This window comes from Parasteatoda tepidariorum, chromosome 4 (assembly GCF_043381705.1).
Source record: "Parasteatoda tepidariorum isolate YZ-2023 chromosome 4, CAS_Ptep_4.0, whole genome shotgun sequence".
Taxonomy (NCBI): domain Eukaryota; kingdom Metazoa; phylum Arthropoda; class Arachnida; order Araneae; family Theridiidae; genus Parasteatoda; species Parasteatoda tepidariorum.
In genome coordinates this window covers 53,143,445-53,170,038 of record NC_092207.1, presented here as the reverse complement: position 1 = coordinate 53,170,038, position 26,594 = coordinate 53,143,445, and the positions used below count along the sequence as shown (strand labels likewise).

Below are 26,594 nucleotides of genomic sequence, written 5' to 3'. Positions count from 1 at the left end.
AGTATGCTAATTTGGAGACGGATTGTTTAGAAAAACTACTGCTCTTGGCACCGTTTCGTAAGATTGGCTGGATCTGTTCCCGTTATGGCGGTTAAACAAACACCTATGATTTTTGGCTTAGACACAAAGCGTGAGACACCTGCTGCTTACTTTGTTCTTTCTTATTTCCCACACACCTACGCCAGAAATTTGAACAGTGAAAGCATTTAGAAATAATACAAATGTATAAAGTTGATTGGAAGATGCCGCTACTAGTATCAAAGACTGATTTAATAACTTATGAAAATTTCATGTTAGTTACTAAACCATTTAATATGTTTCAAAATAACTTCCACGTAGCGCATTTGTGTTGTCTGCAGAAAAAGTTTTGTTTAGTTTATGACTCTTTCGGATTACTCTTAAAGTGGCATTCTTAATCCTCTGAAGCAGATGGTATACCGGTGTACCTTTTATACATGTTACGGTGAAACACTGAAATCTGGAAAATGTCGACATTCACCGGTGAATGTCTACATTCACGTAGTCGCTTGATATATGTCCGAAATATTTGCTAAATACCCTTATTTCTGACTCTCACCGGTGAATGTCAACAATCACATAGTCACGCTGGTGAATGTCCGAAATATTTGTTATATCCAATTTTATATTAATTTATTCGTTAATATTATTATACTTATTTGATATATTTATATTTATTCTATATTTTAATACTTACTGATGATAGATTAGAAGAAACATCAGTGTTTGGAGTATCGGGCAAATATATACCGAGCAATGGCACTTGACCTTAAAAAAGCATCAGTGTAGGGTTAAAATATCAAATAAATGTAATTATATCCACGAATAAATTCCTATCAAATCGAATGTAATAAATATTTCGTACATTCACCAAATCATATCTGTGATTGTCGACATACACCGGTGAGGGTCCGAATGTACAAGAATGTAATGAAATATTCGATCTTTCACCGACGTATTTGGTGTTTGTCGACATTCACCGGTGAAAGTCAACAACCACCGATTTCGGTGTTTCGCCGTGACATATACATATATTTTTTCTGACGCTCTAATTAGAAGCAAAAATATATTTTGGTAGTTTTTTAATTATAAAAAACAGTCTAATAGTTACCATAAAATATGTTAGATTATCGGACTTATTTTTGTACTAAAATATAAATTCCAAAAAAAAAGTCGTTCGAAAAAAAAAATTTTTTTTTCATTTATAATTAAAAATATATCAATGGTTGATTTTGTAAATTAAAGAAATTTCAATAATGAATGACTATTTCTCTTATATCTAAACAACTTCAAATAAAATTAAATTTAAAAAGTTATTGTTTGCAAGTGTATGGAAGATTTTACCGCAGAAAAAGACCTGTGTTTCATGCTGCATTTTGTAACCATAAATTATTAAAATGCTAAATGCAATATTTTTCACTTATTTTGGCCTAAATAAATACAAAATGATGAAAAAAGTATAAATATGTTTAACAAAAATTCTGCGTCGAAAATTTAATCCTTAAACCTAGTTAATTAAGCAATTTTCTCAGATTCGAGAACAAACATTCTGTAAGAGATTTGTCAGGAGAGTATGGCGTTTGATTCATCTTTTCATATTTATTTAAAAGGGACACTAGAGAGAGAAAAAAAGAGTGCCCAGTAATAAATTTGCTTTTAGTGGCGAACACAAAATTTTCCGGAAACATTTTTACTGGCGAAGTTTCTCTCGAACTTGCTTCCTAATTCTGCGTCATGATAAATGTAAGTTTCGTTTAGTTTCGTTTATCCGGCCAAAGGCCACGCCAAGCTACACTGGAATGATATAAATCATTGATTACTTGATTCAACTCTTAAAATATAAAAGTACAACTTTATATTTAGTTTGCTTAAGAAATTTTCTGCTTGAAATAACTTTGCAAGGAAATTTGTTTCATCAAAATTTTTTTTTATTGGAACAGAATTGCATAATTAACTTGCTAAAATAACCAAGTATAGCTATCATAGCTATTAAACGCTAATTATTAAAGAAAAGATAACATTTTTGCGTATAATAGACAGTTTTAATAATTGAAATTAATTTTAAAAACAAGGAAAAAATACGTGCCTATCTTCAATATTTTGTAATTACATACCTTGTCGATCATTCCATGTAAAGTCTATGAGGAAATTTTTTGTCTAATTTCTTTCAGTCAAATTTTTTCTCTCAGTCAATCATAGTTACCCATATGTCATAAAGCTAACTACGTTATGTACAGAATTCCATTAAAATTAAAATCTGATAAACAGTTAAAAACTAATAAATATTTTTCATTTAAAATTGTGCATTAGATTGTCTTTATTTCATGAAGTTCAAATGAAAAATTATTGCAGTAGGGAAATCATTATTAAAAATAAAAAAGGTACGATAAATGTGAGAAAAAATGAAATAAGTCAGTTAAAACCTATTTTTATTTACAGAAAGTACTTAATGACAAAATACATAATTGTAATTTTGTAAAATATGGGTGACATTTAAACTTGACTGACTTGAAGAATTAAAAAAAAATTGAAAAAAACTTAATTTACAAATGCTGTTTGCGTTAAATTATCACCCTCTTTGAAAAACTTGTACTATTCCTAATATTCTTTCAGGGTTCAGTTAATTTTTTTAAACGAATTTACGAATACAGTTTATTACGAACTATATTTCCACCTTTGGAAAGTTATAAGTAATTTGTATAATATTTTTAAACTATTTATTAAGTATTACTGCAAGAAATGTTTTCAATTTTATTTAAAACCGATCAAATGAATGCAGTTCACATCAGACTTGAATCATCGTCACCTTTGGGAGGCTTATAATCATCGGGTTCAGGTTTTTTCTTGCCAGATTTAGTAATAGGCCCTATCGGATCATATCTAGCTCCAGGAGGAACATTCAAAGGCTTATTTGGATCATCTTCCCTGGGAAATGAAGATGTTGGATCATGGTCTGAGTGATCAAAATGCATAGTACCTTGTCCTCTACCAGTTGGATCTAGATCCTTCCCCCCGATTCTTGGATATCCTGTTGGACGCCGATCTTTTGGATTGAGTAAGGGAAACGGGGGTGGATCTATATCTTCGAATTTTATAACTTCAGAATATTTTTTTCCGCGAATATTCGATGGACCTGGACTTCTGGGAATTTCCTCTACTGTCTCATCAATGTGTACGGTTGGAAAATCTTTTCGAATCTTCTCCACAATTTCTGCGTCAAAAAGATGTGTCAGTTCTTCGAGGTTTGCATAAGCAGTTTTGTATTCCTTATAGTTATCCGTGACAAACTGGTTGACGTCAAGGGAAATTTGATAGTTGTTACGTTCGTTGACGATTACAGTGACATTCAGAATGTTTCCTGATAGAACAGCTTTCATGAGATACCGATTTTTACTGCGACGACTTGTGTACCGTAAGGTATATTCTTCTTGATTTTCATTCCATCTGTCCGGCAAGAGTTCTGAACCGAGAGTGCTGTCTTGAGTAGCGTCGAACTCCTCACCAGTTCCAACACATTGCAGATTTTCGTTTACTAACATGCAATGCATCGCTGCAACTAAACAGTCAGCCTTCGACCTCATAGTTATCCGTTTCATGTCAAAAAGCAACTCAAGTCCTCTTATACGAGCCATATTCTATGAAAAGAAATATAATAGTACTCTTTTGTATACGTGCAGTACGCAAAAAAAAAATTTACCACCCTGAATAACTTTTGATCTAATGATTGGCTCTTCACATTCTAGGACTCAAACTTAATGGTTCGAGGGTGTGACCTCAAATATGCTAAGTAATTAGTGCAGAAAATATTTTAAGTTATATCAAACACAAAAACATACTTTCTATGAATAAACATGCCTTTTTGTCGACGGGTTGGATTTCCAATCCCAAAACATAAAGGATAGCCACAATCTACGAAACATAGTCCCAATGATTTGATCAGGAAAACGGAATAAACCTTAAACCCCTCAGTGTTAATTTTACTTTTGGCGTATTTCGTCATGTATCGAATTAATGAAGCGAATGGAAATTTTTAACACGCAATTGTAAAAACCGTTACCAAAGATAATACCATGCAAAAAATAACTTTTTAGAAAATAATTTTTTTTTTTATTTAACAATCGGGCAAAAAGTTTTAAATTGTGAGGTATACAATTTTCGTGCATCATTTTTAAAAATGTGATTTTACATGGGAAAACATGAAATTTTAGTGAAATCGGTTTTACAGTTCCGAATCTTATTGTATCAAATTTTAAACACATGAATTTTTTTGAAACCGATTTTTCCAGAACTATGCCAAAAAAGGTATGTTTATTCAGATAAAGTGAGTTTTTGTCTGATCTTGTAACTTAAAACATCGTTTGAACTAATTATTTAGCCTATTTAAGGTTACCCCCTTGAACTATTAGTGATCGAGTCCTAAAACTTGAAGATCTTGATCATTGGATCAAAAATTATTCAGGGTAATGCGGGTTTTTTTTCTCCCAAACTGTATATGGTGTTTTGCAGATTTTTAAAAATTATAAAAGAAAACCAGTTGAGAATTTTAAAAAGAAATAATATTGCTGCAAATTTATTTGGCAAAGCATAAAATTTTCTTCCCATAGTTACTGCTTTTAGTTCAGCATTTTTTTTATCAACAAATGGTGTTGCAAACAGTAAACCCATAAATAAAATAAAGAAAAAGTGTAGGTCACATTAGAATTTTATGAAATCTTTCAATGATTGAAAATCGCTAAGATATTTTCAAAATATCTACTATCAAATACATTCGAGTGTTGCAATCCGAGAGTTAAATTTTTATGCATCAAAATACAACGAAAAACTGGTAATAGGAACTTATAGGATTAACTAAAGTAAAAAAAAATTTTCAAAACCAGGAATTCGGGAGGGCAGATAAATCTGCTGCAAAAAAATTTTTTTTAACCTCAACTGTTTTCATGTTGTAAATTTTTAAACACCGTCAGTCTGTTTAAGAACATACTACGTATAAACTGTAAAAAATTTGGAACCATAACACTTTTAAGTTACATGCCTTAATATGATGCTAAGTTGAACCATATTTTCAAGTGAAGTGTTTTGAAATTTAATCACCTATGGCTGAAATTGTGTGTGGCTAAATAAATGAACATATTATTAGATGTAGACTCTATCATGAGTTTTTTCTGCAGCAAATTGTTCAGCTATTATATTTCTAAAAATCTTTTAACATTTATTTATATGAACTGATTATAACAGGAGTTTTCATACAATATTTTACTTCACTCTTCAACATTTTATTCATGCTTTTTATTTTTTTGTTTCAGGAGAATGTCCTGCACATTGGGTAAAGAGTAACGTCTCAAAATGTCCGTTATTTGTCAGAATTTCGTTCAAAACGCGTGGAAGAAAGATCTCTGTTCGAATTGCTTCAAATCGGTTGGAGATCATGATGTAAGCGGCGACAGCAATGGTCCAATATCTCATCAAAATGAGAGTTTAAATGGGAGGTCTCACACAGCGAACCTTTATTCGTCAAACAGCAATGGTACTCCTCACACCACCTGGAAGTCGCTTATATCTGAACGGAACCAAAAGAATTCACAACCATTCAAATTGGAAAATGGTTTTCAGGGTAGGCTTTTAACAATCAATAAAGCTACCCACCCAAACGAAAAGAAACCAACCAATGACTGCAACTTGAAAAATGGTCATAGCACAAATGGTAGTCAAATCGAATCTCCTGCGAAAACTACTTTCTCTCAGTCTAAAACTATTAATTCGAATGTTAGCAACGGTACAAAGCCGCAAACAAATGGCGAATCTGTAAATGGAACTCAAAACGGTGAAGCTGTTAGAGATGTCAATAAAATGCAGTTTAATGGTGTCAAAAACATGCTGAGTGAAATCGAGAGTAAAAATGGAAGGAATCAAAATCAATTCCGCAAAGAAGCACCTGATGATTCGACTTCAAAACCTCCATCACCTGTACAAAAGAACGCACCACAACAAATAATGAACGATAAGAGTGAAGACCAACCTAGTCCTCTCCAGGGCATATTAAAGAAGAAAATTCCAATACCCGAAGTAAACAATCCCCAGCCAAGACGCAGCAGTAATGTCGGTTTTAAAGACGAGGAACCACTTGTGATCGGTTATGGTGGGAGGGATTTTAGTCCTGAGGAATTAGAATGGGAAATGAACTGCTCAGACGGAGAAAACGAAACTGGAACAGATAGCTTGGACGAAACGGAGGATGACAAAGCGTTCTCTAAAATAACGAAACTAAATACCGAATTCAATTCGGATAATGCGAATTTATTGATCCAACAACAACAAATAAAAGACGCTGAAAAGACGGTAACAGCCGCAAATACAACTGTTGACGGAGCCAGTAAGTCTACTTCTCCGAAAAACATTAAAAACGAAACTAAGGGTGATTCCAAGAGCGGAAATGAAAACGCGTCTTTGGCACAATCTAATCTTGGCAGAGAAGCTGCTAATGAGAAGGAAGTTCCTGTTGTGAATCGCCAAGAAGTGATTTCGAATCAAATTGAAATGTCAAAAGAAAATGGTTCCTCATCGGATTCGGAGGTCAAGGATTGGGAAGTGATTAATGAACGGGACAGCCGCACCGAAAACAAAGAATCTATAAACGTCGCCATAAAGAATTGCGAGCGAGATACGGTGACGTCGAAGGAGATCGTAGTGGTTGACACCGCTAAGAAACTCACCGCCTTGAGAGAAGAGGAGAACGAAAATAACTCGGAGTTGGGAGAAACTGAAGCTTCACCACCTCCGCCTATTACAAGCAGAAGCGGAGAAGGTGACAGCGAAGTAAAAACATCGGAAAATTCTGTGATGCTTTCCGATGGTGACGATGTTCATAAAGTTGAAGGAGAAAATAATTCACACGAAAACGGCGAATGGCAGCGAGATAACAATGAAATCGCCGGACAAATATTACAAGCTATCAATACTTCCCTGACAAATCGTCATAAAATGAACTCGGATCAAGAATCGAATGCATCGAACTCTGCTGAAGAAAATGGAAAAGAATTTCCAGTTAACGATGGTGCCGATAAGGATAACTTCGAAATAAAACCTGCTAATTGTGAAAGTGTTACAATAACAGTTAGTGATAGCTCAAGCAAAAAAGTAAACGCTGTGAGTGAGAAGACGCTAGGCAATGTAGAGCCAAGACCATCTTTCCTTCATGGTCGAGTATCAAACTGCAAAGCCATTTATGGCCCAGCTTCTGATTTGTTTGTATCCAGAAGTAATTCCTCGTCGTCGTCATCATCTGATGAATGCAACAGAGCAGAAGTTTCCCATTCAATAAGTGTGACCATTAATGGGAAAAATACCCACAAACGTGTTGTGAGAAGTGCTAGCGAAGAACTCTTAAATGTAGTACCTTCTTCAAAACAAACGCTAACGGATTACGAAACTGATTCTTCGGTATCAAGCAAATTTAAGCCGAGAATTCCAGCTAAACCTTCTAAACGCTGTACAATCGAACGATCGTCAATACAAATTGAACCTGGTCACTACGCAAAACCAACAGCGGATATAAAACCTTTGAGGTCGGAGAGGCGAAAATCTGAAAGTAGCATCAGCCAAAACAGTTTATATTATTCTACAGCCAATGATTCGAGTCTACATGGTCCAAGTTCAATCACTCTTGTTGACCATTATGCTGAGAGTAATATCTATCATGAAGTTATGCTGGACGCAGAGTCAAGAAATCAGGTCGGTGGGAATACCGAAAACCCACAACCTAAAAGAGAATCTAAGTTGGCAGCTCTTGCGATTGAACTAGAACAAGTCAGGCATCCCGGTAATAACACCAAAAGACAAGCACCAGCACCACCAAAGATACCAGACCCACCATTAGAAGATCCTCCTAGTTCAACTGGACGTATATCTCCTTCAGACAACCCTCTAGGATTTTCAAGTTACAGAGGAGAGGCCATGACTTTTTCCTCGTCTTCATCAACTGCGTCAACGTCTTCGCAAGACACAGAAACAGGCTATGCATCCTGGAATCTTAACGGGGACATTGAAGAAAAACGTAAACACTCCAAATCTAAAAGTTCCTTTCTTTTGGCGCAGTATTCCAAATGCAAAATGTTGGCTATGGGATATGCAGAAGATAGCGCCAAATCCCGAAAAAAGTTTTCCATCAAGAAACTACTGAAAATACGCAAAGATGGCACTGAAAATAATGCAGCTTTTGACTCTAGCTGCCCAAACCCAAAAGCTTGGAAATATAACGAACACTATGACAGACCTCGAGCTAAATTAGAAATTATTCATCCTATGGACTTGGAAAACAAGTCAGTGACCGTAAATCCAGGATTCGATTCTTTGCATTCTGGATCACTATCTTCTTTTACTGCTAGTGCCGACGACCTGTCCCTTCGAAACAGTGTGTCCAGTGATTACGGGAGTTTTTATTCCGATGCTATGTCACCAACCCAAGACATGAAACCAGAATCTAATTATGAATGTATTCAACCTTCTGGAATACCTGAACTTGAAGATCAAGGGGTAAGATTTTATTTTTTATTTTTTTAAAAAAATAAACCAATTAACAACATTGTAACAGCATAAGTTTAGAGGGGTGGACTTGTTTTCTATTTATCTCAAAAGAAAAATTTTACAAATTGACAATGTTAAATGCAACCTTCTTTAACCAGTAATGGTAATTCTTAAAATTTCAGTTAATCGAAACAAAAATGCATATTTTTTTTTTAATCCTAACAAATATTATTTTTGTTTACTGTTAATATTCTTTTTAATAGACCGAAATAATTTTAAATTGTTGTCAGCCAAATTTATTTATATTGAATGCAAGCTACCTTTTCTTCTAATTTTACACATAGTTACTTAAAAAAATAAATAATTTTCTGTCAAATGTGTACGCATTTTAATTTTTAACGTTTTTTTTTCTGTTATTTTAAGCCAATTAAATAAGATTATTTGTCAGCAAAATTTTTAAAATTAAAATACATTCACTCATTTCTCATTTATATTAAAACACTTTCTAGTTATGAACAAAGCACAAATATGTTTGCAAAATGTATTAAAAAACTACTTTGTTAATAACAGTTCGTAAAGAAGTTTTGCGAAAACATGAAAAGTAAATGTACGAAAACGCTAGCGAAATACTATATAATTACATAGTTATAATCGCTCTAACTTTCCTACCTCTACTTTTACGGTAGATACTATTTCAGAATTTTGTTTTAATTTAAAAAGTATATTTTATTTCTATAACTTCATAACTTGTAGTATAATTTATAGTCAGATTGTGTTCAGCGAGATCAATAAAAACTTGTACTTAGCGATTCTCACTGAGAAATTAAACACCATAATTCTTTTCACTTTTAAAAATAGAAATTAATAAAATAGTAGATACTAAAATAGTTTTAATTTAAAATGCGATAGTTAATCTTTGAATCTAGAGGAAAAGCGATTTGAATCTATTTTCCAACTTAAACTGATAGTGCCATAAGAAAAAGTGTTTTACTTTTTCCTGCGTCAACTTTTGAAGGTCAAAAATGAATTTCTTTTGTAGCTTAAAAAGAGTAAAGAAAATTGAATTAAATTTAATATGCTCTTAACATACGAAAAAAAAAATTCGTAAATTAAAATTACTAAACAGCATCGCCGGTGGATCGGAAATGTTTTTCTTTATTTTAATGTCAATTACTTTATTTTAAACCAATCATCTTAAAACTTTTACTGTGAGTTCTAAGCTACTTTATATGAGTCGTTCAGTTTGAAAACTTTTGAATTCGGTTTATAAAAAAAAATAATAGTGCTGAATAATGATGGATAATAAAAGTTAAAGTGTAGTTTAAGTAAATAAATAAAATATAGTATAGAAAGTAAGTAAATAAAAAATAGAATAATCATCTACAGAAAAAATAATTTTGAATATATATATGGGTCATTCTCACAAAAACAGTCATTTTCATGTCCCCAGCATATTTTAAGTTTGTTTTACAGCTTACGAAGAAAAAAAATTCAGGGAAAATGTACTTCAGAATGCAAGCTAACAAAAGAATAAAAATAAAATTATCAATTTTTATTTTATATTTATTTTAGGTAATTAAAATATACCAATATGTCATTCCCTCACTTGTCCCCACTGCTGATTTAAAAAAAGAAAAAAATTGTTTCTGAAATAAAATTTTTTTTTTTACAAATTCGTGTTTTTTATTTCAGAATACTGAAATATAGAATTCAGAAAATCAATTTTAAATTTAATTTCTGATAAAAATATTAACACAGCACTATTTTAAACTTTGTCCCCAGTGTTTCGCGTCATTCCCTCACAACAATGTTCTTATCACCTGCAATCTTCTTAGAATAAAAATATTTTAATAAAAACTTCAGAAGTTAACAACTGGCATCATAGAACAAAATTGCAGTATGTTTCCATCTTCAACTTAAAGAAGCTTTGCTGTGGAATAAATTTGAATGAATCAAACCAGGTAAAATTTTTTACATTTGTCATTCCCTCATGTCATTTTTTAGAGTAAAATAAAATACAACTTCATCGAGAAAGTGGATAATTATATGTTGCTTTCTTGTATGAATATAATTGTATGTGATTGACTTCAGAAATTAATTAGGCCTAACTGTTATTTTTAAATTTTATTGAATTCGTCATTCCCTCACTAGTGTATAAAGTGAGGGAATGACGCTGAAGTGAGGGAATGATTCAAGATGAGTATATTATTAAATTTTTTTTTGTTCAATCGTGCCAGCCAATTTTATTTCCCAAACCTGTAAAAACTATTAAATATATAAGACTAAATTATAATAAATATTAGATATACTTAGTATGTTATCATTTTCAAACTTTAGGTAGATGTAACTTAGATAAAAACATGTATTAAAATAAAATATCATTCCCTCACTATTAGTGTCATTCCCTCACTTTTTAAATAGTGAAAATAATTAATTTACTTATTAATTAATTTGAAAAATAAATTAAAAAATTAATAAATTAATTTATTAAATTAATTAATTTATTTATTAAATTAATTAATTAATTATTAATTATTATAAATTAATTAATTATAAATTAATTATTTAAAAAATTAATTAATTTAAATATTAAGTATAATTTATAGGATATATACTTTCTTTATAATGTCATTGCATATTTCTATTAATATAAAAAGTTTCAGAGCTTTTTATTCACTTTACTTTTTTGGGATTTTATGAACTGAAAAATGACAGTTTTCGTGAGAATGACCCATATATATTCAAAATATATGTAAAGCTGTAAAAAAAATAATTTAGAATGCAATGCATAAAAAAGTAGTTAACATTTTTGAAAACTTTGAAAAATGCAGTGGCGGTAATGCGGTAATAGATTTTTTTAAAACAAAATGAATTTGTAAAATATGTGTATATATTAAAATGCTTGCAAAAAATTTCGAAATTTTAGTAAAAAATAATAATCAAAAAAACATAGTAAAAATATTGATCCAAGAGTTCCCTTGTCTTCAGAAATGGGTTCCAGATTACAAGGCTACGGAGTTGAACACTGGTAGTCGTAAACTCAAAATTAGGCTGTTCAAAACGGCGGTTATAAAATAAAAACTGTATAACATTAAAATAATTTTGCAGTTCATAAATGTTATTGATCATGTTCCAAATATCGTTTTTAAACTTCTATGTTTAAATGACATGATAAGCATCAGTAACATACCGAGCATAACAATAATAGTGACTGTAATCTACTTTTTTTAATATAATGAAAAAACTATGAAAATTAGTTATTTCAAAATAATCTGATTTTAATGTTTTTATTCTAATGGAAATTATTGTGTTGGCTCACTTTTTTTTTTACCCTTATCTCCCTGTCGAAAAAATATCACAATTTCAAGAGCCCCTTTCCTTCCCTTTAAGCGTAATATAATTTTGTTGCTTCTCATATGAAAAATATTTTAAAAATAGCGTGACCCAAATATTTAACTCCATCTCTTACGGTAATTCACGGTACTAGTTAGGTCATATATTTTCATTATCCATTAATTAATTGCATCAATATGCAATAATACAGAGCTCAAAGAAATCTCTATACTATTTATATATCCTGTGGGGGATATGTATACATGTCCGACATGACAAAATACATGTCCGACCATCACTTTCGAATACATATGAATGTACTTATTATTAATTTGACGAAAAAATAACATTAGCAACATTATGTCGACTACAACACTTTTATTTATGAAATATTGAGCACAAATATTGATAAAATTGTTTTACGTTGCTCATTGGTTGTTTTAAGCATCATGGTAATGAACACGGCATTATAATTTACAACCAAGTACCGTTTGTCCACTTCATCAATAGTCTTGGCAATATCTGTCAAAATTTGCGAGGGTGGGTTCGGTATTTTATATCTCATTAAATGTTTACACGCCTAGCTGCAAGGGGAAAAAACGATTGTAATGTGTACATGCCCCGGTCATGTCAAACAATATAATTTTTGAGCCCTCCTGCATCTATACTCGGCAATGACAGACTTTAATAAACATTTTAGAAGCTTTATGCAAACATTTGAATCACCCATATATACGTGTTAGGTGTCAAAAATTTATTTCTTAGTAAGGATTAAAAAAAACGGAATAACACGTTATGAAAGCATGAGGAATTGCTATTTTTTTATGAGCAGCGTTGAACAGCCGACCTTAATATGAGTTAACGACTATTTATGTTCAACTTCGTAGCTTTGTAATTTTGAACCCAACCCATAAGTCAAAGGAACTCCTGGATTGAGACAAACTAGCCTTCGTAGAGAACTTTTTAATGGATCTAACCCGCATATTCGTTATATGGAGAGGAAAACAACGAAAGCTATCATGATTAGTCCGACAGCGAGGGGATTCTATCCCATGATCCGTTTACTGCTAAGGATATTTTATGTCTGCACTATGGTTGGCATGAGCCGGAAGTAGAATTCGTATCAACCAGCCATCGCTGGAATTCAACACTGTGTCACCTCATTAGAAAGTGAACTCCCCAGTGCCACAGCGGCTCGAGAAAACAGTGGAATCAAAATCATCAGAACCAATGGTTGGTATTTTCTACACTAGAATGCACTCTTTACTGCCTATACTTCAAGGTTACTGTTTCCGACGTATTTTGAAGCCATTTTGCTCACAACGTGATCATTGTGTTTTGAAACTCTCTTGAGTAGTATTTCTTGTATGCGTGTATTTGTAACCCGATTTATTATTTGAGTTTAAAAAAGAATCGTTATAACAATCGTCATATGAAGACCTGTCATTTGAAGACATAAGAATCTGTATTTGACAAAAATAATTGTTATAAAACACTTCTTACCTTGTAAACAATGTTCCAACTCCGAAATTTAAACCTAAATGACAATTTGTTAAATGAATTGAATCTCGTTGCTTCGAAAAATATGCTAAAACAAACGTAAGATAGTACACGGCTTGCAACAGGAACACATAATAAACAAGTAAAGAGGTTAAATCAGGACTACTAAAAAAGGAAGTTCTTTCTAAATGTCACATGTAACTATGTCACTTAGTAATACATGTCTATAAACAATTAAAATAAATTTTCACTTCAAATTTTCCAGAATTGCTTGATATTAATAATATTTTGCGAAATACAGCAGATTTTAGCTCAGAAATTATATAATTTATTTCTTTTATTTTAAAACAAAATTAACTGCTTGAAAATATCGCCTCGCAGAATAAGCAGCTGCAAACTTTATAACCGGAAGCAGAGCAGGTGAAGAGCTCGAGACTGTTGTTGTTTACCTTTATATTGAAAACAGCAATTGTGGATAGAGCACACGCCTTCCAATAGGGCGACCACATTGCTTGATGGAAAATCCCAGTGAGTAGACGGATCATGGGTTAGAATCCTTTTTCTGTTGAGCTAACCATCTCAGGTTTTCCTCTCCATTTAACGCGATTACGGATTATTCCACTCAAGTGTTCCGAGAAGTTGTTTTTTCTTTTTTTTTTCTTTTGACGTTCTATCCGGGTATTCTGTCTCATTCTGTTTTGGGTACAAAATTACAAGACTTCGGACAACAAATCCAATAAGGATCGGTTGAGCCGCGATATGGCTCAGAGGATAGAGCGTTCGCCTTCCAATGAGGTGAACAGGGTTCTAATCTCAGCAATGGCTGGTCGATACGAATTCCGTATTCAGCTATCACCGAACATAGTGCTGACGTGAAATATCCTCAGTGGTAGATCGATCATGGGTTAGAGTATTCTTGCCGTCAGGCTAACCGTGGGAGATTCTCGTGTTTTCCTTCTCTCCATTTAACGCAAATGCGGGTTATAGTTCCATCAAAAAGTCCTCCACGAAAGCAAATTTCTCCCAATACTTCATCCAGGAGTTCCCTTGTCTTCTGGATTGGGTTCAAAATTAAAAGGCTACGGAGTTGAACATTAGTAGTCGTAAGCCCTAAACCTGGGACGGCTGTTCAACGACGGTAATAAAATAAAAATAATATCAGGATCGGTTGTTCAAAGCCAGATATAAAAAATGATATAGATATTGATTAAAATCAGCGCAATTCGATTCAAAAACAGTAAAATGTATTTCAGCAAGAGTTGGGGAGAGAAAAAAAAAACCTGTTTCTTCGTTTAATGACTTATTCTTCTTCATATCTTTCTCATTCTATGGTTAATAAAATTCATTAACCGTTCCCAAAAATAACTAAGGTTAATTTCGTGTTCGCTTGTCCAAGGTCAAATAAAGTATTGTGTAATAATAACCTTGCCTGATCTGAAATGGTAGTTCAATTATTAAATTGGTCAATTTTCTCAATCGTGCATAAAAGGAGAAATTGGGGAAATTGTTTGAAACAAATTTATAAGCTTGTCTTTCAATACTTTATCTGTATACTCTGATTGTTTCAGTAATACAGGTTTCTCATTTAAAAAAAAATACCATAATAAATTAAAATTCTACAGACAAAAAAATAATTCTCTTCCATTGGACGCTATTACCAGAATTACACACACACATGAACGCTATTTCCTTATTTACTGAGTAAATACCTAGCATTTTTTAATACTATTTAATTAATTTCATTCATTGAAATTTGTTCTATAGAAGTTACCCTAGTTCTATAGAAGTTACCCTAGTTACCAAATTTTAAAAATTTGAGATTGTAAATACGTATTTCTAAAACTTTTCCTAAGTTGAAGTTTCAAATATATTTACTACAATTTACTACAATTCTTACAATTTAAAATTTGGTCTCTAGGTTCAATTGAACGAATTTCAATGAATAAAATGAAACCAGAAGTGTACAGAAATATTAATTACTTAATTATTAATTATAAATTGAAAATAATGCATTCATTTAATTCTCCATATTTTAATAAAAAAGAATAATTTTGAGAGAAACAGTATAGGCTTGCATCTCTGAAAGGACTCTTATTAGAAACTTAAAATTGAAAAAAAATTTAAAAACAAACTTTTCTATGGTTATGGTTTTGCATGAAACACTAAGAAATAAAATATTGAATTTAAATTTTAAGAACCAAGATGATATAGTACTCAGTTACTTAAAATATTGTTGCAAGAATTCTTTACGAACTTTTAAAAGAAAGACGATAAAAAGTCTCTAGTTATTTGGTGCTATTTATTTTCAAAAACCACTAACTTCTCATCTGACTTTTTCTTAAAAATTTTATAAGAAATACTTGCAACACTATTTTCAGATAAAATTTAAATAAAATGTACATAATATCTGGAAAATTAACTGAGACTATATGAACTCGATTCTTTTAAGTTTCATTCCATATTTTATTTCTAACTTTTTTTTTAAAAACAATCGAAAAGTTGCTTCTTAAATATTTTTGAATTATTTTATTTCATACTTTTTTGTCTGAAGATTCGTAAAGTCTTAAAAACATTTTATTTAAATAAAATTTTACAGTTATTTTTTTCCTATATTTTCTCATTTGTAAGCTTGGTGCAAATAATAAACCTCGATTTAAAGTCAGGTACATTTTGTATTACGTAAAACTAGAGAAAAAAAATCTTTATAAATCTACTAACCAACTATATTATTAGTGGAATAGATAGAGTAAATAATTTAAGATAGAGGTTTTTTATTACTAGAATAGCATTCAAATTATTAGTTAAAATATAATAAGTTATGGTACCAAAAAAATTATATCGCAGCAATTAATACTTTCTTGAGATACGGTGAACATTTCATTGAGTATAAATCGGTGTCTAAGTTGGATTCGACAGTTCCAACTACCGACTCCAAAGCTCTGAGCAACAGCATGAAGTCATATATATACAAAACATAGACATACGCTGACAAAATTAAAGTTAAGTAATGATAAAATTATATATATAATCCTTATCTGGTAGCTTCGCGTTTCTAAACTAAGCATAACAATTTGGTATACTTTAAGATTCAGAAATATATTTGCAGTTTTTAAATAAAATAATGTTTTGGTTTAAGAACTAAGAATCAGTAAAGTTTTCTTTAGCTTCATATTTGTTTTTGTTTTTTTCGGGGGGGGGAATCAAAGTTTAACTACTTTTTACAAAAGTAAAGTATAAAAACAACTGCATTAGATTTTCACTTAGTTCATTATTTCTATTCTGAAAACCCATTAAAATTAAGATTTTTAAACTTCCATTTTAAAAATTACTGTATCAATTATCAGTGTAAATTTGTTTACTTAAACATAACACTGCAATAAATTTAAAACTATGAAAATCAACAGAAAATTTAAACAATCTCATATTAAATTATTTTTATAAATGTTTAAGTCTAATATTTATTACTAAAAAATAGCGTTTAATTTAGAGCGATTTTTAAAAAAATCGATTTGAAATCGTGATTGAAATCAACAAACACTGATTATAGGTTTTACGGTTTTTATAATCCTTTGAAACGGATAAATACCCTTCTTAATATATTTACAATCATATATATTCAACGAAACACGATATCTTAATGTCCAATTAATGTTGAACAGAGTAACGGTTTTCAATATAGTTTTAAAATTGATTCGAACACAAACTCTTAAAAATCTGGATGTAAGAAAGATGGACTTCAAATACTTTGGACTATTTTCTTCGTTTTAAAAATACAAAATAAACCGAAAATTGACGGGCGTAAAGTAAAATTTAAAGTAATATTGCGTCGACATTCAAACAAAATAAAACATTGAAATAAATATGAAAATAAAACATACTTACAGTGAATTTTTTTCTTTAATTTATTTTTTTAAAATAACTTTGTCTGGGATCAAACGCTTATGCAATTTTGTTGATTTTAAAAATGCACAAGCTTACAACTCTTCTGGATTACTATTTAAAAAGCTCTCGTGATGAAAATAATTTATAATGTAATAAATTAGATGTCTTGTTTTGAGTGAGCTGAGTGAGTGAAATACATAAATACATATATTACATAAATACAGAACTGCAAATCGGTTTCTTTCTTTCTTTCTTTTTCTCTCCTCGCTTTCTTTATTCGAATAAATCGAGAGTTAATCCTGTATAATACAATAAATACTGTAAATATAGCTCTAAAATTAACGAAATAAAATTTTTTTAAAAATATGACTTTATATATAAAAAAACGCGTCCGAAAGCCTGTAGCAAACTATTAACCCCTAGACATATCATTTCTTGATATAGAAATGATCTTTGATTGCACCGTAAACAACAACTCGCAACGGAATGTTGACTGAGATGCCAACTGCTCCGGACACGCCAAAATAATTTAAAAAACGGTAAATAACTACAAACTAAATTTTTCAAATATTTGACTATTTTTGCTTGCTTTTTAAAAGGTATAGCATGACGTAACTACTATAAAGTGGTGAATTATATAAGCGTACGAATTGTTTAGGAATAGTGGTGGATAAAAATCTACTAAATTGAAATTATTAAACCAAAAATCACAATTGATAAACTACCACTTTAAAATATTTTTTTGCTGTCCGGAGCAAGCTGGCATCTCTCTGTTGAAGACGTCTGAGACACGTCAAATATTGTTTTGAAATAAGAAACAAATGACGTCTCCCAGACGTTTTCGCATGCCAAGCCGGGAAGTATCCTCCTCATAGTAAGTGGTAAAAAAGCTGCCGACTCGTTTAGATGGAGGAGGATAAGGAAAGAAGTGGGGAAAAGAAGCTTATATATAGCGAATTTATTCAAATGAAAAGTTTCTGTTGTATTTTTTTTCGCTAAATCCGATTAGACCCCAATACAAGAATATACTTTATTTTTGTCAATTTTTGAGCTATTTTCATAGTAATTATTTTCTATAAAGTCATCATTTGTCTTTTCAATTTTTTATGATGGCAGCTCTCTTTATTATAAATATCATATAGTACTAAATGGAACAATAATTTAAAAGAAAATGTTTCATTTGGAGGTTACGTTCCGTCTATGTTGAAAGGCGGAGCTGAGGTTTTGAAAAACATAAAAATTTAATATTTTTAATATTGTATATAATCAGAGTATATAATTTAAATAGGTAGCATATATTAATTAAAATACTTTAAACATTTTTAATGTAGCAGGAATAACGTTAGTCTGAACATTATTATATAATAAGAAATGAAAGATATTTTTTGTACTTAAACGTTATGTGCTCGTCTATAGCGTTGTATTTAAAAATAAAATAGACAGGACAATTATTTTTCATTTTTTTATTGAAGCTAGTGTTGTTCAATTAATTGTGGTAAAATATACCTACTATACTAATATAAGTATCGTGGTTAAAGATTTTTTACTGATAAAATTTCTTTCTACAACACTTTTTTTTTAAATAAAAAATTAAGGCTTCACTTTAATTTATAGAAATATGTTATTACATATTGATTATATTGATTTCCCAATATATTGATGACAAAAAAATATGTTTTTCCTTACTATTTTTTATTAAATCCGGTGAAATCTATATTTCGATTAGGATTCCATTTATTCTTTTAGTAGCATCATTTTCATATGATAAGCTTTAGGTAAAGAAGTGACAAGTCAAAATTTGTTAGCCTGACTGATAAAAATGTATTCATTCCAAAATATTTCGTTTTTAATCAATAGCTAAAAGGATGAAACCACACGACACAATCGTGGTAACCACAAAATATTTATAAAGATTTAAAAGATAAATTTTAAATTCTTCTTTTTAGCCTTTTTTTTAAAAAAAAAAAATAGTTTCACAGAAGTTGTTTTACGGTAGTCTTTTTCACAGAAGCTCTTTTTACAGAACTTATTTTACAGTTGTTTTATAGTTGTTTTACAGTAGTTCTTCCAACACGTAGTTGTTTCACAGAAGGCTCTTTACATATTATTTCACTGGAAAACAAAATTTGAACAGTTTTAAAGACTTGTTTTTTATTAATGCAGAAAACATTGTTTTTTGACACTTGCAATCTTAATTTTAAAAAAAATTCACGCTTTTATTATCAGCATTAAACAGAAACGCTATCGAAATCCTTAACTAATCACAGCTAAGAAAAGCGGGATTGAAAACTAAACCTTTTTAATTGTCAGAGGAATTGAAAGCTGTTATTTATAACATATTCAAAACTCAATTTCAGAAATCAAGCATGTTTAGATTCTTTTACACCCGTTTTCCTCCAAATTCCGATTTTTTTTCCTCACTTAAATATTAATTTTCTACCTCCAATGTGCATGAATTTCTAACTTTGTATTTGACAAAGACTCTTAAAAATACATAATTAGAGCTGGATGCCCTGGTAATGTGTAGCTCCTCTCCCTCATAAAATAAAAATCCAATTTCATAAAATAAAAAGGGCATTCATAAAATAAAACGACTTAAACATGCTTTAATTTGTTCAAAAATGCTTACAGGAAACCGAAGAAAGAGTCACCACATGCAATTCCAATTCTCCGACACCTTCTCGATCTTCGAATACATCGCAAGCTAGTACAGTAACATCGGAAAGTTCCAAAAATGGTTCTTCGATTTCTAACAGACCTCCAAAACCACCACCCCCTCCAAGAGCGCACTCTCTTCTACCGAGAAGTAAACCTCAAAATCCGGATGGAACATTCAAGGTATTTTTTTTTTTTTATTGAATCTAGAATAGTTTTTTCTGTATTTAATGTACCTATGCAATTTAATACAAATACCATGACTTGAGGCAATATAGTAAGCCACACTTTTTTCCAAATAATCATTTTTTTCATAAAGCTATTTCTTAGTATTACTTCCTGATCGATACTTAATAATTTACCCAATTATAAAGATGTGTGACTCATGTATATGCAATTCTGAGTGCATGTGAAAAATACTTTAAAGATTTAAAAGTTGATATATTTTCTATTTATATCTAACTAATTAATTCAAAACTTTGAATTGTAAGGAAACGTCAAAACAAACAATCTAAATTAAAAGAACTGTTTTACGATTTCTTTAAATTTTCAGTTTTTACTTTCTTGATAATGTTTTCAAATGTGCAATTTACCTGTTTTCTTCTCCTTTAAATCAGTTTTTGTTTTTACTGCCACTACACATCTAAAATTACTTAAATATCAATTATACATTCAAGTTACAACTAGTTCGATGTTGCTCGATTAAAAAACTTCATTTACTTCAAAACTATACAGATTGGAACAATATTTCAAAGGAACAATATTTCAAAGGTCCATATTTGCAATACAGACTGTTATTTCCAATCAGTACATTTATGAAGCGAATGAAGTTTTTTAATTGAATAATATCTTACAACTTGTTTCTTGCGAATATTTATTTAGGTAGTTCGATTGTTTTCTTTTAGATGTCGCTACCATTCATGTCTTCCCTTGAAGATCTCAAAATAATGAGCTATAGTAAACAATAAATGAATTAGAAAAATACTAAGTTATAAAAGGTAAATAATCGCCATCTGTCAATATAGAATAATTTCAGTCACTAGTTATTGAATCATTTTTATTTTTATTGGGGCTTTCTTTTTCCTCATTGTGAAAATGTGTAAATGAAAATCTGAAGCCCTTCGATATTCGAATTTTTGGTAGTGCTGCCATCTGTTGAAATGAATATGAACTCTCATCATTACAGTATTCAACATTAATAAAAACTTGCTTTCAGATGATGCAGTTATAAAAAAAAAATGTTCCTATCGTTTATAAATGTTTGAAATTGAAAATTAGTTGAATGATTTCTAAAAGTGTGCTTTTTATAAAAAACTGCTCATAAAAGTAAAAAAATGCATATGCACTACTATTCTAGATTCTAGAACCAGCATTTCCTAACAGATTATTTAACAGTATTAAATGCTACAAAAAAGTTTTTAAAAAAAATCAGCATCGTTCATTTAAAGCCTTTATCGGTTTAAAAAATAGCGTAAGGTAAGTTTTAAAATAAACTTACAAATATATCCAAATGCTTAAACAAAACTATTAGCTAAATAATATTATAGTTTAAATTTAAAAATAAAAACCACAGAATTTTTAATGGCATTATTTTTCGAATCTGATAGAAACTAGTTCTTTATTTTTCACCTTTTTCCTTTAAAAAAATGTTTTGTACTGTAGTGTATGATGCTTCTTATAAGAAAATTCAGGAAAACAACTAAAAATAATCTAAACAAAAATTCAAGATAGTCTCATAGAATCTCATTTGAATAAGTATTCTTTGAAAAGCATTTCTCTATAACAGTAGTTAATTTATTTATTTTTGAAAATCGAAGTTGATGCGTTAAAATACACTGTATTAAGCTCTAAATTTATTGCACTACGTTCAACCATCACTTCATTTAACTGAACATTTCTTCACGATTTCTTAAAGATAGTCCGATCAGACCACTATACAAGCAAGTAAACCAGTTTTCAAAATAGCCAGTTGGTAGGAAATCTAGTAAAAACAAGAAAGTCATAGCAAATATATATCTAAAATCTGCTTAATTATTGAATATAATTAGTTCGCTTTGCTTCCTCGTTAGCCCCCACATTCCTCAAGCATATTAAAATTAAAGTAAGCTTAATTTATTTCAAGTTCTTTTATAAAAGATGTTCAACTGTGATGCATAACTGATTCATTATCTAAATAGTCTGTGCAAAATACGTATAAAAAGAACAATTTGTAAACATTATGTAGGTGATCAGTAGAAATAAAAAAGTATTCATTTAAACTTTTCCTAATTCACTTTGTACATTGGCTTGATAACTATGTTCTCTTTTTTAGCTATCTAAATAATAAATTAAACAAACTTGAGAAAATAAATAGGTTTAAGAAAGAAAAAAAAAGGTAACAAAAAACTGCAAGCAAGAGCAGCATGTATAGAAAAAATATATTTTACAGTTCCTTGCATATAAAATAAATTATTTTTCTAATATAACCATATTGAGTATCTAAGAAACTTTTAATAAGTTTTAATTTGTTTTCAAAATTACACATCAAGATATTTTTTTCCAGTTTCCTGTATCAGAACATAAAGCTCCAAATGAAGAAGATATTCAACCAGCAGCCACAACAAAACCACAAGCTCCCAAGAGGCAATGCAAGGCAGCAGCCCCTCGCCCTGATTTTGGAATTTATGGTGCTTTTTTTATTATTAAATACAAAAAAAGTTTTATTTCTTTTACTTTCAAACAAAATTGGGGCATACAAATCTTTACAATATAGAATTAATTTAATAACAAGGTGCGTAGTGTTTTTGAAAAAGTGCTTAAAGGTGATTTTTGATTTGCGACTTTTAAAAGCCATTAAAGGTGCTTTTTTTATTGGTGGTTAGTAAAGGGTGCTTAATTTTCTATCTTTCAAAATGATATTTTTCTTTGTCTTGTCGATTGTCGTCATAAATTACAAAAAAAGCATAATTTTCACCGCTTTCTCTGTAATATTTATCCGAAACTGTTTTTCTTTGAAAATGCTTTGAAGTCTTTGAAAATGCTTTTCTATTTTGTTGATTTTATGTATTAAATGAAGAACTTTAAACAATAGGAAGAAATGATTTCTGCACACATCCTGATCATGATTTTTTTTTTTTATGGAAGAAAACTGATTAAAAATATTTTTTGAGAACTTGTTTTTTGTCAAGTCTGGCTTCACACTCTAAATAATAATCCTTATATTACCTTCTTTGTAGAATGGCCTATATTATGCTTATTGTAACGTAGATCTNCAAAAACCTGCCAGCAAGAGCAGTATGTATAGAAAAATATATATATTTTACAGTGCCCTGCATACAAAATAAATTATTTTTCTTATATAGACATCTTTAGTATCTAAGAAACTCTTAATAAGTTTTAATTTGTTTTCAAAATTACATATCAAGATATTTTTTTCCAGTTTCCTGTATCAGAACATAAAGCTCCAAATGAAGAAGATATTCAACCAGCAGCCACAACAAAACCACAAGCTCCCAAGAGGCAATGCAAGGCAGCAGCACCTCGCCCTGATTTTGGAATTTATGGTGCTTTTTTTATTATTAAATACAAAAAAAGTTTCATTTCTTTTACTTTCAAACAAAATTGGGGCATACAAATCTTTACAATATAGATTTAATTTAATAACAGGTGCGTAGTGTTTTTGAAAAAGTGCTTAAAGGTGCTTATTTTTGATTTACGTTTTTTAAAAGCCATTAAAGGTACTTTTTTATTGGTGGTTAGTAAAGAGTGCTTTATTTTCTATCTTTCAAAATAAGATTTTTCTTTGTCTTGTCGATTGTCATCATAAATTACAAAAAAAGCATAATTTTCACCACTTTCTCTGCAATATTTATCCGAAACTAGTTACTTTATCACAATTATGTAAAGTCTTTGAAAATGCTTTTCCATTTTGTTGATTTTATGTATTAAATGAAGAACTTTAAACAACAGGAAGAAATGATTTTTATTTCTGCACATATCCTGATTACGATTTTTTTTTTTTAATTGAATAAAAATATTTTTTGAGAACTTTTTTTTTTGTCAAGTCTGGCTTCATACTCTAAATAATTATCCTTATTTACCTTTTCTGTAGAATGGAATATATTATGCTTATTTTAAAGTATATCTTACTTTGGTTACCAAACTTTGATTTCATATCCTTGCTTACTAATGAACAATTAACTATAAATATAAAGACATGAAATGAGCTCAAATAATTTATGAATACTTCAAATCAGGTCCTAAACTTAGAAGATTTGTAAAAGCACATTATAATGAACTTTTCAAAAAGATTATACACCATTAATTACAGTAATAATTATGATATTTGCAAATAAAATTCATGGTAAGGATTAAAATAAGTTAAATTTATTTTTTATTTTTCAAATTTTAGATTAAAATTATGAAATATTGAGAATCTATAATCCTTCAACCTCATACCCGATATTTAAACTTTAACCAAAACTCATTGGATTGCCTGCAGTGTGGGCAGTGATTATATAATACTTAAATCATTAATAACCGCCAGACTTTTGAATGCAAACGGGCATGCATTGTACGTCAGGCACGAAATTTGAATAGATATCATCTTTTAGTTGTATAAGCAAAACCTACAAATTTAAATTGTCTAGCGAAACTCCTTTTTGGTGTTGGGATTTTTTTCAGTCAGTGACATTTACTTTACTTCTATGCTTTCTTTTTCTTCCTTTTTTTATTTTTTTTTTCTCGTTTCATTCTCTTACCTTTTTCCTTTGGTTCCTAAACTATTAGATCAAATGTTATAATAAAGGGTTCGAAGGGTTCATTCACAAAGCCAGATTTAAAAAACAAGTTCGAATAAGCTAAACGATTGCAAAAGCAAATGGGGGCTGGTGATGTGTCTCTTCGCTGTTTTGTAATATGCATACATTTCCGCGTATGAATATTGTGCAATTCCTTTTTTAGACTTAATGTTTATGTTACAAATTACCTAAAGAGGAGAATGTCTTAAATGTTCCATTTTTCTACGTTTAATTGCATGCTACAGGCGTATTTGCAATAGAGCATTTCCATTCATATCTGGAAGCAAGATGTTTTCAATTGAAAAAGATGTTTTATTAAATTTATATAGGATTAGAAATATTTAAAATTTAGAATTTGTGTTATATTATGAAATATTATATACATTTAGACCATTATGTTTTTATACTATATGATGGAAATGGTAGTATGAAATATCATCGAAAAAATGCAAAACTTTTGTCAATTCATATTTTTATGTGATTATTGTGATATTTCGGATTTAGTACGATTTTGTGCTACAAATGTAATTTTGACTAGTGTGCTCAGATAAGATTTTTCATGTAGATAATACTGGTATGGTTCCTCCTTTGCCTGATCCACCTCAACTAGATGAAGACGATTTTCCCACCGAAGTCAGTGAAGATGCTCAAGAAATTGGTTCTTCGACGATTCTAGATATAAGAGAAAGTCACACTGCGTCACAAAATAAACAAGTAATCTTTTACATCTATATAGATAGTAGAGGCATAATTTTTTTTTGTGAAACGTTTTAGGAGAATGAATTTTATAATAAAACATGTCAGACTATATTTAAACAATGTTTATTAAAATGCAAGTTTTTTATCGCTTTTTCTTTTTATTTATTATTTCATTCCTTACTATCCCTTTTTTTTTACTATTTTGTTTTGTAATAAATGAAATTGAGCATTAAATCTAGCACACAAAACAGAGGTGGTGTCGCTTATTATTTTTTTATATTAAGAGAAAAGAAAGAATAGAAGTTAGTTATTTTAATGCTTAACAGTTTCTAAAGAAGTTTTTAAAAAAAGGTTTCTGAAAAAGGACTTTAAATGTCAAAAGTACTCAAAATTTTAAATTTTGTAACAAAGTTCAATCAAATACATTTTAATGAATAAAATGAAACTTTAAAATATTAATTAGTTAAATATGGAAAATGTGTTCTTATAATTCTCCGTAGGTACAAAAGCAGAATACCAAAAAGGACCCTTGAATTCTGCAACTTTAACGTCTTTCAAATGCATATACATTAATTGAATATAACCACTAAATACCACCTTAGTGACATATTTATTAATTTAGATATTTTGAACAAAGAAGCTTTAATATTAAGCAAATAATTCAATTTTAAGGGATCAATCTCCCTACATTTGATCTATTGTTGCAAATGCATTGCACCAATCAGGTTCTAAAATTCTCCATTTATTCCAGATTGAGAAGCCATTATCTAGTAGATAAGATTTCCTTGTTAAGCATTTGACTATTAAGTTCAACATTTCTTATCTTTAAAATTAATGTTTTGCTTTTTTAAAGGAATCCTCCTCAGAAAAGAAAACTTGTAAAGAAGAAAGCTTTCAAGAGCCCCAAGTAAGCGTTCTGTCTTTGAAACCAGATATCCAAACTATTAATGTTACCGTCAAGAATACTCCTTCTAATACTGACAAAAATACTAAGAGTGCTGTTACGAGAAACAAGCATCCACCCATCACTAAAGCACCTTCTCGGCCACCTCCAATTTACATGAAGCCACAGCTTACGGTTGTCGCTAAGAATCCAAATCCATGGAAGACTCTAGAAGACAGCTATCTAGTCTTGACTACTTCTAATCGTGAACTTCTGGTCAAATTAGTTACTCAAGTAAGTTCTTCTTGTATACTTTCTCCTTAATT

At 30.1% G+C, this 26,594-nt stretch overlaps 2 protein-coding genes across 4 annotated transcripts in view; one reads left to right on the top strand and one right to left on the bottom strand.

The window, feature by feature from the left end:
• Positions 1-26,594, top strand: part of LOC107447458 (titin homolog) — a 102,840-nt gene that overhangs the window by 71,068 nt on the left and 5,178 nt on the right. For all 3 annotated transcript variants that reach the window (XM_043042481.2, XM_043042479.2, XM_043042482.2), the window contains exons 2-6: positions 5,322-8,547; positions 19,885-20,091; positions 22,451-22,574; positions 25,252-25,400; positions 26,239-26,562. In XM_043042481.2, coding sequence (XP_042898415.1) covers positions 5,362-8,547; positions 19,885-20,091; positions 22,451-22,574; positions 25,252-25,400; positions 26,239-26,562 — 3,990 coding nt within the window. In that variant the 5' untranslated portion in view covers positions 5,322-5,361. The remainder of the gene's footprint in view (positions 1-5,321; positions 8,548-19,884; positions 20,092-22,450; positions 22,575-25,251; positions 25,401-26,238; positions 26,563-26,594) is intronic.
• LOC107447461 (proteasome inhibitor PI31 subunit-like) lies at positions 2,695-17,314 on the bottom strand. The gene is made up of 2 exons (XM_016062387.3): positions 17,254-17,314; positions 2,695-3,653 (listed from the first exon to the last, which is right to left on the bottom strand). The coding sequence occupies exon 2, from the start codon at positions 3,648-3,650 to the stop codon at positions 2,799-2,801; it is 852 nt and encodes a 283-aa protein (XP_015917873.3). The 5' UTR covers positions 3,651-3,653; positions 17,254-17,314; the 3' UTR covers positions 2,695-2,798.